Source organism: Callithrix jacchus, chromosome 12, assembly GCF_049354715.1.
Source record: "Callithrix jacchus isolate 240 chromosome 12, calJac240_pri, whole genome shotgun sequence".
Classification (NCBI taxonomy): Eukaryota; Metazoa; Chordata; class Mammalia; order Primates; family Cebidae; genus Callithrix; species Callithrix jacchus.
In genome coordinates this window covers 118,239,045-118,258,865 of record NC_133513.1, presented here as the reverse complement: position 1 = coordinate 118,258,865, position 19,821 = coordinate 118,239,045, and the positions used below count along the sequence as shown (strand labels likewise).

The following is a 19,821-nucleotide window of genomic DNA, read 5'->3' as shown; positions in this document are numbered from 1 at the left end:
ATTCAAAAAAAATGCGGAATACAGAAACTTACCCACACAAGCATTGAGGAATAGCCAATCAGTCTTTTTCATCCTGTTTTTAATTTGCTTTAGTTTTTTGAAGTCTACTTCAAGTTCCTCCTTGCTGCCGACAGCACCAGCCAATTCAATCCTCTGAAAATCCATTTTCACTTCAGAGTCCCGCTTCATAGCAGGAGGTGATCTCCTTTGGCTATTACCACTACTGCAACTTCCCCTCCATCGAGCTCTGTCTTGCTCATTTATTATTGAAGAAGCTTCTTCAGTCTCTGCCAACTCTATTGCTTCAATGTTATTAGGTCTGGGATGATCACAAACAACACATCTTTTAGCCTTGGCCCAGTTTTCATATGTGCAAACAGAGCAAGTCCAGTGCTGTGTCCTAGTGTTCAGTTTATTTCTATCATTGTATTCCTCACAAGGATCAACAGAAAAAGCAACTGGTCTTGAGCCAGATCCTGAGGACTGAGGAGATTCTGTAGGACTCCTGGTCCTACGCTGGGATAAGCACTGGGTACATCTGATTGCTCTTGGCCAGTTCAAATATGTACACATGTGGCATGACCATTTATTTGCATTTTCCATGCTATATGAAGATTTAACCCTTGGTCTTGCACTGGAGTCTGGACATATCAAAGGACTACTTCCTCCTTCAGTGCTGGAAGGATCCCAATCTCTACCAACATCACTTGAACCACTTTTAAATGGATCTTCCGTAATAATTGTTCCACTAGGTCTTTGGGCACGACACATAGTACACTTGATTGCAGATGGCCAGTTTTCATACGTACAATATTCACAAGCCCACTTAATTCCACGTTCTGACATTGTGCACTTCTTGAAGCGAGTTGTGTCAGGCAGGCAGCTATAAATAATTAGGACACGGTTATTAAGAGAACTACATTCCACCTCCAAAAATATGCTCCCCAAAAAGCATACCCTTCAACCTACAAAATATACATTTCTCAAAAGAGGCATGTAACATTTCAATATTGAATTGTTCTAATTTCCTTTTTTGATTTCCATAGAAACACTGGAGATAAATTCCCAAAGAAAAAATCTTCCACCTTGGAATTTAAAAAAATTGACCTTTGGAATGCAAAAGAGATAGGCAGGAGATAGAAGGAGGTTTGATCCAAGAAGGATGAAGATTAAAGGGAAGCCACTGACAGAAATGTTTAATTTCAGGGAAGCCATCATATCAATTTACAAGAGTAACTAATAGTTTATAATGAGTCAAAGGTAGAGGAAACAACACAAAGTAAATAATAACTTAAGCATATAACCATTCTCGAATTATGAAAAACACAGATTATGATTCATGAATACAGAAGATCAAACATCAATTCTATCATTATTGCTAAGAGAGAAAAGCAGCTTAGAATGCTAATTATCCACTGTTCTTAATTAGCACAGGTAGTAAAGAAAGATGTCGAGAAGTAATGGCTACAATTAACGAAGTAACATTAAATAGACAGTTCCTTGATATCCTGTAGCCTCAAAATCTAATTCTATCTAGAGCACAAAAAGAAGACTGTACTTGGGAAAATTAAATGCATGGAAGGTCACTGAAAATAACTAATAGCATAATCATTCCAGTATCATTGTGAATGTCTGTAATTAAAATATTTTAAATTTTGAATACTTAAAATATACTCAAAATCCAATTCATATTTAAAATATATTCACTACTTAAAAGGTTCCTAGGATTCAACAATGGGCTAATACTATACACTATAATGAAGATTTCAAGACTTAATCTTCAAGATTTAATGTCAGCTAACTGATAAATGAAGCAACTTACGTAGCCCATTTAATGATATTTTTTTTAATGGCTTGAATTTAGACACTGGCCACTCTTCATATAACTCAGTAACATCCCAACACCTATTTTTCACCAAGAAAGCGAAAGAAATCCTAGACAGAGTATAGAAGCTTTTCTCTCTCTTTCTCAGGGATTTTTTTCCTGAATCTAGAGGGGTTAAATCTTTCCCTTTTTTTTTTTTTGAGCTGGAGTCTTTGCTCTGTTGCCCAGGCTGAACTGCGGTGGTACAATCTCAGCTCACTGCAACCTCTTCAAGTGATTCTCCTTCCCAAGAGCTGGGATTACAGGTGCGTGCCACCATGCTCAGCTAATTTTTTTATTTTTAGTAAAGATGGGGTTTCAGCATCTTTGCCAGGCTGGTCTTGAACTCCTGACCTCGTGATCCACCTGCCTCGGCCTCCCAAAGTGCTGGGATTACAGGCGAGAGCTACCACGCACGGCCTAAATCTTTCACTTTTGAAGTATACTGAATTATATTCCTGCCTGCCAAGTCCACACCCCTTCATAGTGTGAACTCTGCTAAGAAGAAAAAAAATCACTATAAGAAAGTATACTACTTATGATAGGTGGTGAAATAAATTTAAATTTTATTTTTTTAAGTATACTACTTAATAGCTAAAATAAAAACCACACTTACTAAGATTTTAGTTCCCACGCTATAACCTCCACCTTGCACATGATTAGAATAAAAGTACGGTTTGCAAATCAGATCGAAGACAAGATTCCGTCTTCATGCTGGCTCAGATTCTGACTTCCTCAGGAGATACTGCAAAACGTGATAAGAGGTTCTGTCTGACTGTGAATAGCTATTCCTGTAAAGGAGACCAAAACTGAATTTCACTTGAAGCCTGCTACTTCAGCTAAAAGGTTTTTAAGGCTTTACTTTTATCAATTCTCTATTTTAATCCTACTCACTTATTTTAACAATGAACAACTATATTTACAATTTTAACATTAACAGAGCAATAACATTACCTAATCAACTGGGCTGGTCAGCCACATTAAACAGGGATGAGACATATAACCTTAATCCTGTGCTTGTGTATGCATGTCTAATATTACCATTAATTTGGAAGTGCTAAGTTAATTCCTACCTGTATTACTTCTATTACTAAAAGGGAAAAGATGACATAATCCAAAAAAGTATAAAAAGAAAAACCGCTTATATTTACCAATGAAACCTTCAGCAACTGCATTTTTCCCTGACCCAAGTAATATAAAATTATCTTGCTTAAATTTTTAAATTTGGTTTGTATACTGATTACTTACAACCTGACAGCAGCCCAAAATGTGTGGAGGAGCAGCGATCTATAATCATATAAGCATCCAAAAAGTAGACAATACAGATGTAATGACAACTTTCATACTCCTTAGGCAGCTTCTTTTAGTTTCTCAGGAATGAAATATAAGTAAGTTACTTGCTCATGCTATTGGAAATGAAAATGAGCATGTAGAAACAAGAAGACAACATTATGTCATTATGAACATATATCCAGGACTACTCTAAGTGATTTCAATATTTCCTCTAAAATATTCACATTCAAAAATCCATGCTTGTTTTAGTACTACAACTAAACAGCCCATAACCTTACATTACCATAACTAATCCTCATGGTGACTAACGTACTGGCATAATATATTTAAATGTCCAGGCTAATTTCAAAAATAAACAAAAAATTGCCGTAAAAAATAATCACTGTCGCCAGGCACAGTGGCTCATGCCTGTAATACCAGCACTTTAGGAGGCTGGGGCAGGTAGATCACAAGGTCAAGAGGTCAAGATCATCCATCCAGAGGCCAACATGATGAAACCCTATCTCTACTAAAAGTACAAAAATTAGCCAGGCATTGTGGTGTGCACCTGTAATCCCAACTACTCGGGAGGCTGAAGCAGGAGAATTGCTTGAACCTGGAAGGCTGAGACTGCAGTGAGCCGAGATTGCGCAACTGCACACCAACCTGGCAACAGAGCAAGACTCCGTCTCAAAATAATAACAACAATCATTGTCATATGTGCCTGGTAAAATAATGTCAGATAGCTGCCTAATTAGCCTACCACCTCTGAAAATCCAGATAACTAAGCAATACCAAAACCAAGATCAAGAGTTTTAAGAGATGTGTCTTATATTAGATGATAAGCACAGTGGCTCAAGTCTGTAATCCTAGCACTTTGGGAGGACGAAGTGGGAGGATCGCTTTAGCCCAGGATTCAAGACCAACCTGGACAACACAGCAACACTCCATCACTACAAAAAAGAAAAAAAAAATTTGTTGTTGAGACAGAGTCTCACTCTGTCACCCAGGCTGGAGTGCAGTGGCACGATCTCAACTCACTGCAACCTCCACCTCCCAGGTTCAATTATTCTCCTGCCTCAGACTCCCAAGTAGCTGGGACTACAGGCATATGCCACCACACTCAGCCAATTTTTATATTTTTAGTAGAGACAGAGTTTCACCATGTTGGCCAGGCTGGTCTCAAACTCCTATCCTCAAGTGATCCACCTGCCTCGGCGTCCCAAAGTGTTGGGATTATAGACGTGAGCCCCCACACCCAGTCCCTCCAAAAAAAAATGTTTTTAATTAGCCAGGTGCAGTGGCTTGTGCATGTATCCTGACCACTTAGTAGGCCAAAAGAGGAGGACCATTTGAGCCCAGGAGTTCAAGGCTGCAGTGAGCTATGATTGTGTTACTATAACTCAGTCGAGATGACGGAGTAAGACCGTCTTGAGGGAAAAAAAAAATGGGTAATGATGTACAGTGTCCACTCTAAGGGAACTTGAAACGTTGCAGGAATGCTGTTTAGTAACTGCAAGCTAAAATTCATTGAAGAGCAGCTGAGCGTTCATGCCTATAATCCCAGCATAGGAGGTCTAGGTGGGTGGACTGCTTGAGTCCAAGAGTTTGAGACCCACCTGGGCAACATGGCAAAACCCCCTCTTCAAAAAATACAAAAATTAGCCCAGGGTGGTGGCACATGCCTGTAGTCCCAGCTACTCAGGAGGCTGAGGTAGGAGGATCACTTCAGCCCAGAGGGTTGAAGCTGTAGTGAGCCATGAACACACTATTGCATTCAGAGACCTTGTCTCAAAAAGAGGAAAAAAAAAGAAAAAATTCTTTGACGATTATCTGAGATAACCATATCTACCTGTGGTAATTGGTAAATAGAATGGAAGAGTAAAGATAACATCAACTCAACCATGTGGATTTTTTTTTTACAATATTACTAAGAAATTAACAGAGTACACTTTTTCCAGATGTCAAAACATTCCAAAAAGTACAAAAAAATTATTTCCAAAATGGCCAGCTCTAAAAGTTAATACTGTACCCTGAAATAAAACTTACTAAATATCACTTTAAGTGTTAAATATATTAATACAACCAAGTAAATTTAGTTTACAAGTTTAATTCTGCATGCAAAGCAGATTTGCAAATTCTATCCAAGGACTCAAACTTCAATTAATTGGTAAAATAAAACCACAGTAAAATCTATATAATCTGGGACTTCTTTAAGGAGAACTGGACACAACTGCTACTCTTAAAACAAATATTCCTTGGATCAAACGCAATACCAACAGTTTCCATCCTGTGGACCAAGGAAACCAGGAATCCATCTGTGTATCAAGCTCTGCCAGTAGAAAACATCTGTAAATATATCAACCATTTACTAGTATTAAATTTACTAGTACTAAATTCAAAACTGTTTTTAATTATATACTTCCCAATTCAGATAATAATAAAAATATACAAGTATTATGGTGCATGTACTAATAATAGCAGGTGGAGGAAAGGGACCAATTGCTGAACACTTTCTATATTGTCATGTTGAATATTTACAAAGCATTACTAAACACTGTATAAGAATTATATCTATATTGAAGTAAATTCCTCAAAATTATAGCTATACTACAAACTTCCCTGACCACCTACTAAACAATCATAGAACACTAAAGAAGTGAAATAGGGGTCTGTCGGGGAAAATAGGGGAGGGACAACGGGGTGGGGAGTTGGGGAGAGATAGCATTGGGAGAAATGCCAGATATATGTGATGGGGAGGAAGGCAGCAAATCACTCTGCCATGTGTGTACCTATGCAACAATCTTGCATGTTCTTCACATGTACCCCACAACCTAAAATGCAATTTAAAAAAAAAAAAGAAGTGAAATAATTCTCATTAAGCACAAACTCCAGAAACAAACTGAGATAAGCTCAATTGCCAGTAGTTTCAGATGATGAGAAGTTCTACAAAGGAAGAACTAAACACAGCTTTAAACCGTGCGTGGTGGCTCATGCCTGTAATCCCAGAATTTTGGAAGTCTGAGGTGCGTGGATCATGAGGTCAAAAGATCGAGACCAGACTGACCAACGTGGTGAAACCCCGTCTCTACTAAAAATACACAAAAAAATTAGCCGAGCATGGTGGTGCGCACCCATGATCTTCAGGAGGCTGAAGCAGGAGAATCACTTGAACCCGGGAGGCAAAGGTTGCAGTGAGCTGAGATTGCGCCACTGCACTCCAGCCTGGGTGACAGCGGGAGACTCTGTCTCAAAAAAAAAAAAAAGACAAAAAGGCAGCCTTAAGGACTTTTATACAAATTTATACTTATTAGTATAAATATTTACTGACATAAATCTGTGGAGATTCACAAATGCTCAGAGAGCATCTTAGGGGAATAAAGATGAAAGCTAAAACTAAAAAAGGATATTTCAAGCATGCTAAATTTTCAGGCTTTTAAATATTACAAAGCAGTTCTAAATTATAAAATTTCTGTAAATCAAAAATTTTTAACTACTTCAGTCTTTTTTTTTTTTTTTTTTGGAGACGGAGTCTCACTATTACCCAGGCTGGAGTGCAATGGCATGATCTTGGCTCACTGCAACCTCCGCCTCCCAGGTTCAAGAAATTCTCCTGTCTCAGCCTCCTGAGTAGCTGGGACTACAGGTACACACCACCACACGTGGCTAATTTTTGTATGTTTTTTCGTAGAGATGGGGTTTCACCATATTGGCCAGGCTGGTCTCAAACTCCTGACCTTGTGATCCATCCACCTCGGCCTCCCCAAGTGCTGGGATTACAGGCATGAGCCAGCATCGCGCCTGGCCTAAACTACTTAAGTCTTAAGCCAAAAAAAATCGCACAGAGTCATCTCCTCTTTTCTCATCAGTATATTCTATTCCTTCATCACTGTCTTTTTCACAATAATCAACAGGAAAAACAACTGGTCTAGGGCAGGATCATGAAGATGATATGGTAAACCCTTTATCTACAAATCTAACCTCATTTCAGGGCTCCAACAGGTTATCAAATCCTCATTAAACTCCTAATCTTCCCACACCAAACTCCTATCTTGACTTCTCCAGCTTCCATTAATGGCACCATTAATACCTCTGCACTAGCAGAAAACTCAGGATCCCCTTAAATTCTGCCTTCTTCCCACAGATTCTTCCTAGTGGTTTCTATCTAGTTACTGTCTTCTCATTCCCACTGCCATCAATCCTTTTCCAGTTCAGGTCAGAACTACTATAAAAGCCTTCTAAGCATCTTCCCTTTCTAAATCCATCCAGCTGACTGATCCACAATTTTCTTTCTGAGGCTCTTCTCAAAAAGAGAAGTATGAACTCTCAACAACTTCCTGTCACAAACACACCACATGCTAACTCCCAAACATGCCGCACATGCCCCTGACTCATGCATGTGTCACCACCTGCCAAAAATATTCACATGAAGGTACTGCCTTAGATACAGAAGCACAACAGACACACTCATTTATAATGAATTCTACCCATTCTTTAAGGCTCAGTTCAAGGTCTCATCTTCATGAAGTTTTCAGATCACTCCAAGTACACTCCAAGCAACCATACTTTTACTGACATTTGGCACTTTAACTATATTTTTCTCTTGGGGCTAGTTTTTGGAACACTAATTCATATATGTTTTTCCTATGTTACTCACTCCCGTCTTTTCCATCCCTCCCTTCGATTTTCGATCAAACAGCCAGGCTTTCAAAAACCTTGGCTCAGGGATTCCAGTGGCATGGAAGGTAGACCAGCACCTTGTGTTTAGTAAACCTAAGAAGAGATCATGTTGAGAAAGAAATGGACCTTGTGAGTAATCTCAGAAGAAATTCTAGAGAGGATGGGATCAACTCCATGGTAGCAAACTGATCAGGTGGCAAGGCCTTGGTATAAAGTGTCTGCTAGATATAAACTAGGTGCCATGCCATAGACACTAGGGCCCACAGTTGGTGGAAGAGCCACAGAACCTGAAGGAACCTTGTGGAGGGCAATGGAAGACAATACTATAAACAACGCAGGCAAAATTTGAACCATATGACACCAGGCCTTATAATAACACAAGGAGAGGGGACCCCAAGGATGACTGAGGTTGAATTTCTTGCCAAAGAAGTAGAATTCAAATCAAGTTAAAGAAAGCAGATGTGGTAAGCATTTTTCTGAGTTTTAGGACTAAGATTCATGTTTGATACACTTGGTATGTCTTCCTTTATCCTTGACCATTTTATAAATAAAGCAAAACCCATGACATTGGTTTTTCCCTCATTTTGTAACACACCAATTAGGTCCATACTTAAGTACAGCACTACATCAACAAATATCTAGAATATTACACAGCAAGTCATGACTTCTGCACCTTCCCATTCTAGCCCCATTAAAAATATATAAGATGTAATCGAATCTACAAAATTATTAAACACTATTGCCTCTGCAACTTTTAGCATTTGGAATTAAAAAAACACTCTTAGGCAAAATACAACAATCACGAAATTCTTTGTTAAATGGCTTAATCTGAAGCCCTCTAGTTCTATAATCCACAATTAAACATACTGTCCTCACATGGCTTCCAAGACATTCTCCTGGTTTTCCTCTAATCTCAACAGCTTTTCTTCCTCAATCTTCTTTGTTGTTATTCCTTGTATTTCGGAATTAAAGAGCCAAGTGGGGCGGGTGTGGTGGCTCACCCCCTGTAATCCCAGCACTTTGGGAGACTGAGATGGGCGGATCACGAGGTCAGGCATTCGAGACCATCCTGGCCAACATGGTGAAACCCCATCTCTACTAAAAATACAAAAATCAGCCAGGCATGGTGGCGCATGCCTGTAATCCCAGCTACTCAGGAAGCTGGGCCAGGAGAATCACCTGAACCTGGGAGGTGGAGGTTGCAGTGAGACAAGACCATGCCACTGCACTCCAACCTGGACAACAAAACGAAACTGTCTCAAAAAAAATAAAAAGAAAAAAAATGAGCCAAGTGCCCCAAGCTTTGGTTCTCTTCTCTCTAACCTCTACCTACTTTAGGAATCTTAGTCAATCTCCGGGCTTTAAATATCATTTATATGGTGATAATTTACAAATTTGTATCTCAAAGCAGGATCTCTCCCCTAACTCCAGATTTGTAAAACCAGGATGCCCACCTGACACCTCAATTTGAATGTTTTAACAAGTATTTCACACTTAACATGTCCAAAACTGAATTTCTATTCAGAATTTCTTATTTCTGAGCCACAGTTTTCCCATCTACAAATTGAAGGGATTAAAATACTAAGAGCCACAAAACTCTTCAATAAATGTTTCTTCCTTCCATCGCTGCCCTGAAAGTCTACCACCCTGCAACAGACTTGATGCTGTGGCAACCCATAGCTGGTTAACTATTCAAATCTTGCCATGAAAATGACATAAGTACAAAACTTTTGCAATCATTAAGTATCTTTTAAAAGTCCTAAATCTGTGTGAAATTGTATGTAAATAATCAATAACTGATCTCAAAACTGAGCTGCCATTCCTATAAAGAGGTCACTATTATCTATAGCATCTGTATCAAATGAGTAGACGTGAACTAAACATACTATACACTTCCCAGGAATCTGTGGATAAGTTGGACAAAGTAAAATGAAGTTAAATCCCACCTGCCTGGGTGACCTTGGCCTTATCAGCACTACGCCTTATTTAACTGAGGTAATTACCCTCTACAACTACAATTAACTTCATTCCAACCAAACCTAAGTCTTCAAAATGTAACAAATTTAAATGTTAAATTTTAATTTGTCATGGCTACGTTAATCAGAAAAAACTGTAACAAGTTACACAATTCTAAGGTCTTGTTTTCTTTTATATCACTAGACAATTAGCAACCCACTAACTAGAATGAAAGAAGATCTAGAAGACAAAAAGTTAACTTATATTGTGTCAAATCTAGCATGAAACAAATTAAGGCTCTTTCTGTTTTTATCTTGTCATCTCAGGAAGAATTCTAGCTCTTTACATACTTACTCTGTCTGCATACTTCGGTTCCTCAGTCATAACAAGAAAGTGAGGGGGAGTAATACAGATATGTCTTGAGCTTAGGTAGAACCTATCTTAAAGCATAGTTCCTTTACATGGTTTGAGACATCCCAGGTCAATCATGTATGTACCTTAAATCACAATCCCAAACAAAACTAATGTTAACGGCCTAGGACAATATTTACCACAGGTTTACCATGTACTCAGAAATATGAAGAGATATAACTAGACAAAACACTGTCCCTGTGCTCAAAAAACCTGCATTCTAATTGGATGAAAGACCACAGTTTTCTGAAACTGGAAATGGAACAATTAACTCTAAAAATGCACATCAACCCAGAATTTAAAAACTAACAAAACAACTTTTGCAAGAACTATGAACACACTACTTCATCAAGAATTTAATTTCATTACCCTATCCATTCTCTGTTCACACAGTGAACAGATACGTCCCAATTTACAAAGGGTCATTACCATATTTAGCCCACTAAGGCCATCTTTTTATCACAATCTGTGTAATCTCTGTGACAGAGGAAGGAGAGATACAAACCTGGAACTTTCATATACTCAGCAAGTTATGATATGAAGAAAGAAAAAAGCTGCAAAAAGCAAGCAGAATAAAATGGATGAAATATTCCAAGGTTGCCAGGTACTGTAGCTCATGAGGTCAGGAGAGCAAGACTAGCCTGGCCAACACAGTAAAACTCCGTCCCTACTAAAAATACAAAAATTAGCTAGGCATGGTGGCGGGCACCTGCAATCCCAGCTACTCAGGAGGCTGAGGCAGGAGAATCACTTGAATCCAGGAAGCGGAGGCTGCAGTGAGCCAAGACTGCACCACTGCACTCTAGCCTGGTGACAGACAAAGATCCCATCTCAAAAGAAAGGATAAAAAAATGTACTACACTTAGAAAATGTTGAGTTTGAGCCCCTCTCCCTCTCTTACATCTGAAATACTAGCCAAATCCTTAGGACCCAAGCCTCTCATCTGAAAAAGAAATGGGGACAATAATGCCTTACCTATCTTTAAGTGGGGGTCTAAAACTGATCACTTCAAATCCCAAATCCTGTAATTAATATCACGAACATCTGCCAGCTTGAAATAACATTATCTTAACTTTTGTATGTCTCTCTCTCTCTCTCTATCTATCTATCTATCTATCTGAGATGGAGTCCCACTCTGTTACCCAGGCTGGAGTACAGTAACATTATCTTGGCTCACTGCAACCTCCACCTCCCGGGTTCGAGCAATTCTCCTGCCTCCCAAGTAGCTGGGACTACAGGCAAGTGCCACCACATCCAGGTAATTTTTGTATTTCTGAGAGAGACAGGGTTTCACTATGTCGGCCAGGCTGGTCTCAAACTCCTGACCTCGTGGTCCACCTGCCTCGGCCTCCCAAAGTGCTAGGATTGCAGATGTGAGGCACGTGTCCGGCCTCCATTTTTATGAGTAAGAATCTGTGCCAGCCAAGCGTGGTGGCTCACGCCTCTAATCCCAACACTTTGGAAGGCTGAGGTGGGCAGATCACAAGGCCAGAAGTTTGAGACCAGCCTGACCAACCTGGTGAAAACCCATGTCTACTAAAAATACAGAAAAAAAATTAGCCGGTAATCCCAGCTACTCGGGTGGCTGAGGCAGGAGAATAACTTGAACCCAGGAGGCAGAGGTTGCAGTGAGCCAAGATCGCGCCATTGCACTCCAACCTGGGTGACAGAGTGAGACTGTCTTAAAAAAAAAAAAAAAAGATTCTATGCCTTCGGGAGAGGTGAAATATCTCATCCAGGGTCACAAAGCTAGGAATTGAAACCCAGTTCTAAAGCAAGTGCCCTCTGACAAATGCACCACAACCTTCCAGGATTATAAACACATTGTCCAAGAATATCAGGTTAGAAAACAGACTAGCTGCCACTGACACTACCTCCTAAACAAGTCCCCAAATGTTTGCTTCTCTCCAGACTCCCCTGCTATACCCTTACTCCAAGCCACCATTATTTGTCAGTTGGATTACTGCAGAGACTAAGTCATCTTGCACTTCCACTCTATCCACTATCCCTACAAAGAATAAAATTAAAACTTCCCAAACTTACTTACAAATCTTTTAATTGATTTTCTTTCTGTTCCTTTTACAAGTCAAGATCATTCTCCCTTTAGGGGCTTTGTATTAGAAATCTCCTCTGCCGACCAGGTGCGGTGGCTCACGCCTGTAATCCTAGCATTTTGGGAGGCCAAGGTGGGTGGATCACAAGGTCAAGAGATCAAGACCATCCTGGTCAACATGGTGAAACCCCATCTCTGCTAAAAATACAAAAAATTAGCTGGGCATGGTGGGGCATGCCTGTAGTCCCAGCTACTCAGGAGGCTGAGGCAGAATTGCCTGAACCCAGGAGGCGGAGGTTGTGGTGAGCTGAGATAGTGCCGAGCCGAGATCGCGCCATTGCACTCCAGCCTGGGTAACGAGAGCGAGACTCCGTCTAAAAAAAAAAAGATAGGATTCCACAAAAAGTTTAGTTAGTTCTGAAAACTGAACTAGTTCTTGCTTAAAAATAAACTAGTGGACGGGCACGGTGGCTCATGCCTGTAACCCCAGCACTTTAGGAGGCAGAGACAGGTGGATCACCTGAGATCAGGAGTTCGAGACTAGCCTGACCAACATAGTGAAACCCCATCTCTACTAAAAATACAAAAAATTAGCCAGGCGTGGAGGCAGACACCTGCAATCCCAGCTACTCAGTAGGCTGAGGCAAAAGACTCACTTGAACCCAGGAAATGGAGGTTGCAGTGAGCCAAGATCATGCCACTACACTCCAGCCTGGGTAACAAGAGCAAGACTCCGTCTCAAAAAAAAAATAAAAATAAAAAAAATAAACTTTACCTCCATTAAATACCAAAAAGTGAAGTAATTACCCACCACAAACAAAAGAGGAAAGGATTTAGAAGTAGTTTATTTAAAAATCACAGAAGTGATGTCTTCAGAATCCCACTCACAAGTGTGTTGTTGCAACTTATTGTGCAATACTGAGAGAGAACCTTTTCTTCTGCTGCAGAATAGGAATAATTTCTTCATATATCCAGGGAATGCTGCCTTGCAATAAATCAACTTACAGTTGAGAATAATTACAGTCATGGCCTGCATAACCATGTGTCAATCAGAGACAGACTAAATATATGACAGTGGTTCCATAAGATTATAATGAAGCTGAAAAATTCGCCTCATGACGTCGAAGCCAACATAATGTCATGGCACAACACATTACTCACATGTTTGCAGTGATGCTGGTGTAAACAAACCTACTGTGCTGGCAGTCTAAATATGTATAGCACATAAAATTATATAATGTACTGATCCTACGTATGTTACTAGTTTGTTTACTATATTTTTTATTGTTATTTTACAGTGTTAGTCCTACCTACTTTAAAAAAAAAAAAAAAAAAAAGAGGCTACTGTAAAGAAACCCAGGCAGGTCCTTCAGGAGGTCTCCCAGGAGAAGACACTGTTATCATAGATGATAGCTCTATGCATGTTATTGCCCCCTAAAGACTTTCCAGTGGGACCAGATGTACAGGTGGAAGACAGTGATACTGATGATCCTGACCCTGTCTGTGTAGGCCTAAGCTAATGTATGTCCTAGTTTTTAACAAAAAGCTTATAGAGTAAGGATATAAAGAAAATCTTTTTGTGCAGCTATGTGATGTCTGTGTTTTAAGTGTTACTACAGAAGTCTAAAGATTTTTTTTAAATTAGAAATTTATAAACAGTTACAACAAGCTAAGATTTTTGAAATTTTTAAGTAAATTTAGTGTAAAATGTTCGTGTACAATAATGTCCTTGACACTATTCACCACTCACTCACTCACTCACCTGGAGCAACTTCCAGCTCTGCAAGCTGCATTCACGGTAAGTGCCCTATATAGGTGCACCATTTTTTAGCTTTTATACCATATTCTTACTGTGCTTTTTCTACACTTATTTATGTTTACACTCACAAATACTTACATTGTGTTAGAAAAACACGACAGCATTCAAAAGTAACATGCTATACAGGTTTACGGCCTAGAAACAACAGGCTATACTCCATGGCCTACTGCATAGAAGGCTATCCCATCTACATTTTGTCTAAGTAGACTCTATGATGTTCACACAATGACAAAATCACCTAACAATGCATTGCTCAAAGCATTTAAGCAACGCGTGACTGTGCACTACTAAAGCTAAGTGCATTTCAACAAAGGGTGCAAGGACAATTAGACAGCCACATGCAAAAAAATTGAGTTGGACCTCTGCCTCACATTATACACAAAGCTTAACTCAAAATGATCAGAGACCTAAATCTGAGAGCTAAAACTAGGAAATACACTTAAATGAAAACATAGACATAAACTGTCAGGACCCTGGGTTAGGCAAAAGCACACGTGACAAAAGAAAACACAGACAACTGGACTTCGTCAAATTTAAAAACTTTTGTGCTTCGAAGAACACCACAAAGAAGGTGAAAGGACAACCCACAGACAGAAAACATCTACAAATATAGGTAAGGGAATTGCATCCAGAATACATAAAGAACTCTTACAAAATATCACCAAGAAAAAGACAACTCAAATGAAAAATGGGCAAAACGCTGAAATAAACATTTCTCTAAACAAGATATGCAAATGGTCAATAAGCATATGAAAAGATGCTCAACATCATTAGTCATTAGGGAAATGCAAATAAAAACTAGGAGATGCTGTCCCACTAGAATGACAATTAAAAAAAAAAAAAAACCAGACAAGTGTTGATTAGGATGTAGATAAAGGGAACATACATTGATGGAGATGGAACTTATACTGCTGGCAGAAATGCAAAATGGGCCGGGCACTGCAGCTCACGCCTGTAATCCCAGCACTTCAGGAGGCTGAGGCAGGTGGATCACTTGAGGTCAGCAGTTCAAGACTAGCCCTGCCAACATGGCGAAATCCTGTCTCTACTAAAAAAAATACAATATAAAAATACAAAAATTAGCCAGGCATGGTAGCATGTGCCTACAGTCCCAGCTACTTAGGAAGCTGAGACATGAGAATCGCCTCAACCTGGGAGGCAGAGGTTGCAGTGAGCCGAGATCACGCCACTGTTTGTGTCTAGACAAAGTGAGGCTGTCTCAAAAAAATAAAAATGTAAAATGATACAACCACTTTGAAAAACAGGCAGAAAGTTCCTCAAAGGTTAAACATAATTAGCATATGACCCAGCAATTCCATCTGTAGGTCTATACCCAAGAGAACTGAAAACTTATAACCACACAAAAACTTGTACACAAATGTTCACAGCAGCATAATTCATAATACCCCAAAAGTGGAAATAATCTAAATGTCCATCAATCAATGAATAGATAAACAAAATGCTGTATATACATACAATGGAATATTAGCCATCCATAAAAAGGAATAAAGTACTGGCCAGGCACAGTGGCTCACACCTGTAATCCCAGCACTTTGGGAGGCCAGGGCGGGCGGATCATTAGGTCAGGAGATCAAGATCTTGGCTAACAAGGCGAAACCCTGTCTCTTTTAAAAACACAACAAATTAGCTGGGTGTGCTGATGCACTACTCCGGAGGCTGAGGCAGGAGAATCGCTTGAACCCGGGAAGCGGAGGTTGCAGTGAGCCGAGAAAGCACCACTGCACTCCAGCCTGGGCCACAGAGCAAGACTCTGTCACAAAGAAAAAGGAATAAAGTACTGACACATGCCACGATATAAACCTTGAAAACATTCTAAGGGAAAAAAGCCAGACACAAATAGTCAAGTCATATATTGTATAATTCCATTTATGACGTATCCAGAATAGGCTAATCTAGAAAGACAAAGTAGATTAGTGGTTGCCAGGAGCTAGGGCAAGGGGGAAATGACTGCTTATTGAGTACAGAGTTTCTTTTTGGGGTCATGAAAATGTTCCAGGATTATATAGTGGCTGATGATGGCTACACAACTCTGTAAGTACGCTAAAAACTACTGAATTATACTTTAAAGGGGTGAATTTTAGGGTATATTAAATATACCTCAATGAAGCTAATTTTTTTAGGAAAAATTGGAAAGACATGTAACTGATTCCAATTACTATCTTATACGTTCAGATATTGTTTATTTATATGAATTAAAACCACCCGTACGGCCAGGCATGGTGGCTCAAGCCTGCAGTCCCAGCACTTTGGGGGAGCCAAGACGGGCAGACCTCTTGAACTCAGGAGTTTGACAACAGCCTGCGCAATATACCAAGATCCCACCACCCACATTAAAAACTGACTTGACAAAGGATGAAAAACCAAAACTGTGGTGTGTTAGTTCAGGAGTGAGTAAGACAGTTTTCCCTCATACGTGAACAAAAACTCTTTTTTTTTCAAGAGACAGGGTCTTGCTATGTTGCCCAGTGATATGGTTGGCTGTGTCCTCACCCAAATTTCCCATTATACTCCCCAATTGTCAAGGGAGGGACCTGGTGGGAAGTGATGACTGGATCATGGGGGTGGTCTCCCCTATGCCGTTCTTGTGATACTGAGTGAGTTCTCAGGAGATCAGATATTTAACAGTGTGGCACTTCCCCCCTCACTCTTTCTCTCCTTCTGCCTTGTGAGGAAGGTGCTTGCTTTTTCCCTTTGCCTTCCACCATGATTATAAATTTCATGAAGCCCCCCCAGCCATGAGAAACTGTGAGTCAATTAAACCTCTTTTCTTTATAAATTGCCAATCTCAGTTTGTTCTCCCCACCCCCACTCCCCAAGACAGGCTGGAGTGCAGTGGCACGATCTCAGCTCACTGTAACCTCCACCTCCCAGGTTCAAGCAATTCTCCTACCTCAGCCTCCCAACAAGCTGGGATTACAGGCATGTGCCACTATGCCCCGCTAATCTTTTGGGATTTTTAGTAGGGACAGGGTTTCAACATGTTGGCAAGGCTGCTCTCAGAACCCCTGACCTTGTGATCCACCTGCCTCCCAAAGCCCAAAGTGCTGAGATTACAGCCATGGAGCCACTTCACAAGGCCTCCAGTAGTCCTTTTTTTTAAAGACAGAGTCTTGCTCTGTCGCCCAGGCTGGAATGCAGTGACATAATCTCAGCTCACTGCAACCTCTGCTTCCCAGGTTCAAGCAATTCTCCTGCCTCAGGCTCCTGAGTACCTGGGACTACAAGCGCATGCCACCATGCCCGGCTAATTTCTGTATTTTTGGTAGAGACGGAGTTTCACCGTGTTGGTCAGACTGGTCATTTTAACTTCAATGGTGCTAAAAGGTTTCTGACACTTGAAAAAAAATAGTTTTTACATGCTTTATAAAAATTAGCCAATTTCAAGGGGAAAAAATATTTTACTGAACTGGAGAGAAAGGACAAATTTCCACATAGATGCAGTAGGCTAAGTCAAGATGGTTTAGTGCTGAGAGACTGTGTACCAATAGAATACCATACCTCCTACTCACATGAGAGAGACACACACCTATATTCCAAATGCATCAGCATTCACCTATGTACTACATAATTACATGTATTATCCTTGGTATACAAAAATTCTGTGGACTAGCTTACTTTTCATCCAAGACTGTTGACAGGTAGTAGCAGTGAATCACATATTCTCCTGTCTCATCTGCCTTACGATCAGTGACATACGCTGCCAACATCTCAGGTTAAGAATACGAACTGAGGCTACAGATTTTCTCCTTCCCATGATGCTAAATGTTACCTCCACACAATATGAAATGGTCAAACTCAGCATCCAAGTAACTGCCCTGACCCAAATCTGAAGTAAACCACAGAAACATGGTATTTTTGCTTGAGTAATATGACATAATTACTATCAAAATGCTGAACATCCTTTTCAGGCAAAATATGCTGATAAATACTAACCAATTTTTTTTTTTTAAAGACTGAGTCTCACTCTGTCACCGAGGTTGGAGTGCAGTGGCACAATCTAGAATCACTGCATCCTCCGCTTCCCGGGTTCAAGTGATTCTCCTGCCTCAGCCTCCCAAGTAGCTGGGATTACAGGCACCTGCCACAACACCCAGCTAATTTTTGTATTTTGTATTTTATATTTTCACCACGTTGGCCAGGATGGTCTCGATCTCCTGGCCTCATGATCCACCTGCCTTGGCCTCCAAAAGTGCTGGGATTACAGGCGTGAGCCACCGCACCCGGCCACTAACCAGATTTTTTAGGAGACAGCCATAATTTCAAATATTTGTCTCATAAACCATCAAAATCCTAGAACACCAATAATTACTACAGTACAAACTGCATATCCTAGAATACCTCTATAACCAAAACTACTTTGTCAGACAATGTATCCATATTTACAGTGCTGAATATATGGTCTCCATAGATAAATACAGCATATAGAATTATACCCATTTGGCAGAGGTCTTAAAAGTCTAGTTGGAGGCCAGGCTCAGTGGCTCACACCTGTAATCCCAGCACTCTGGGAGACAGAAGCGGGTGGATCACCGGGGGTCGGGAGTTCGAGACTAGCCATGACCAATATGGAGAAACCCTGTCTCTACTAAACATACAAAATTAGCCAGGTGTGGTGGTGTGTGCCTGTAATCCCAACTACTCGGGAAGCTGAGGCAAAAAAAATCACTTGAACCCAGAAGACAGAGGTTATAGTGAGCTGAGATTGTGCCTGCACTCCAGCCTGGGCAAGAAGAACTAAACTCCATTTCAAAAAAAAAAAAAAAAAAGAAATCTAGTTAGGAAGCAAAATAGAAACATTAAAAGATAAACTGAAATCCAGGCTAGCATATTCTAAGAAAGTCTCACACAGGAGAAGACTGAATAGATCTCTTGGGGTTAAAGTCGTCAAAAAAAGCTTCCCCAGAGACAGGACCTCTCTGGGCCCAGAATAGTCTCCATTAATACAAACAGAAGAGGATTTCAAACAGAAAGAATGGCATAAAGAAAGGCCAAGAGGAGGGACTTCACAGGAACAACAAGAAGTTAGTGTGGCTAGAATTAAGGATTCACAAAGAAATTAGAGTTAGTACTGGAGAATGGACCAGGGCCAGACTACAGAGAAACTGAACCACCACACCAAGAAGCTTGAATTTTATTTTGCCGGTATGAAGGCGTTTTCTCTATGTCTTTATGTTGTGATGCGAGGAGGGAAGAGTGTTCAAATGTGGAATATATTATTACCCAAAGCATAAGTAGAGCACAAATATTCCAAATCGAATACCAGATCAATGAAATCAATGAGAGAATAAGTATTCAAAGCCCAGATACAAGTGAGTATTATGAGAAGGGAAGAGCAATGCCCAAATAATAAAACTGAACCAAATTAGGCCAGGCACGGTGGCTTATGCCTGTAATCCTAGCACTTCGGGAGGTTGTCTGAGGTCAGGAGTTCAAGACCAGCCTAACCAACATGATGAAACCCCGTCTCTACTAAAAATTCAAAAATTAATAGGGCGTAGTGGTTTGCACCTGTAATCCCAGCAGCTATTCCAGAGACTGAGGCAGAAGAATCACTTGAACCCAGGAGGTGGGGAGGTTACAGTGAGCTGAGATCATGCCACAGCACTTCAGCCTGGGCAACAGAGTAAGACTAGACCTCTGCCTCTGGGGTTCAAGAGATTCTCTTGCCTCAGCCTCCTGAGTAGCTGGGATTACAGGCACATGCCACCATGCCCAGCTAAGTTTTTCCATAGTTTCAGTAGTGGT

At 40.3% G+C, this 19,821-nt stretch overlaps 1 protein-coding gene across 3 annotated transcripts in view; it reads right to left on the bottom strand.

Moving 5' to 3' along the window:
* The window catches only part of ZRANB1 (zinc finger RANBP2-type containing 1), a 64,109-nt gene that overhangs the window by 41,782 nt on the left and 2,506 nt on the right, over nt 1-19,821 (bottom strand). The window contains exons 2-3 of one of the 3 annotated variants that reach the window (XM_002756704.7): nt 2,481-2,655; nt 33-883 (exon numbers count right to left, since the gene is read on the bottom strand). In XM_002756704.7, the coding sequence (XP_002756750.2) occupies nt 33-883; nt 2,481-2,521 (892 nt within the window). In that variant the 5' untranslated portion in view covers nt 2,522-2,655. Of the gene's footprint in view, nt 1-32; nt 884-2,480; nt 2,656-19,821 lie in introns of those variants that run through there. The other 2 variants (XM_008978875.5, XM_078346725.1) reach the window with 2 other exon arrangements.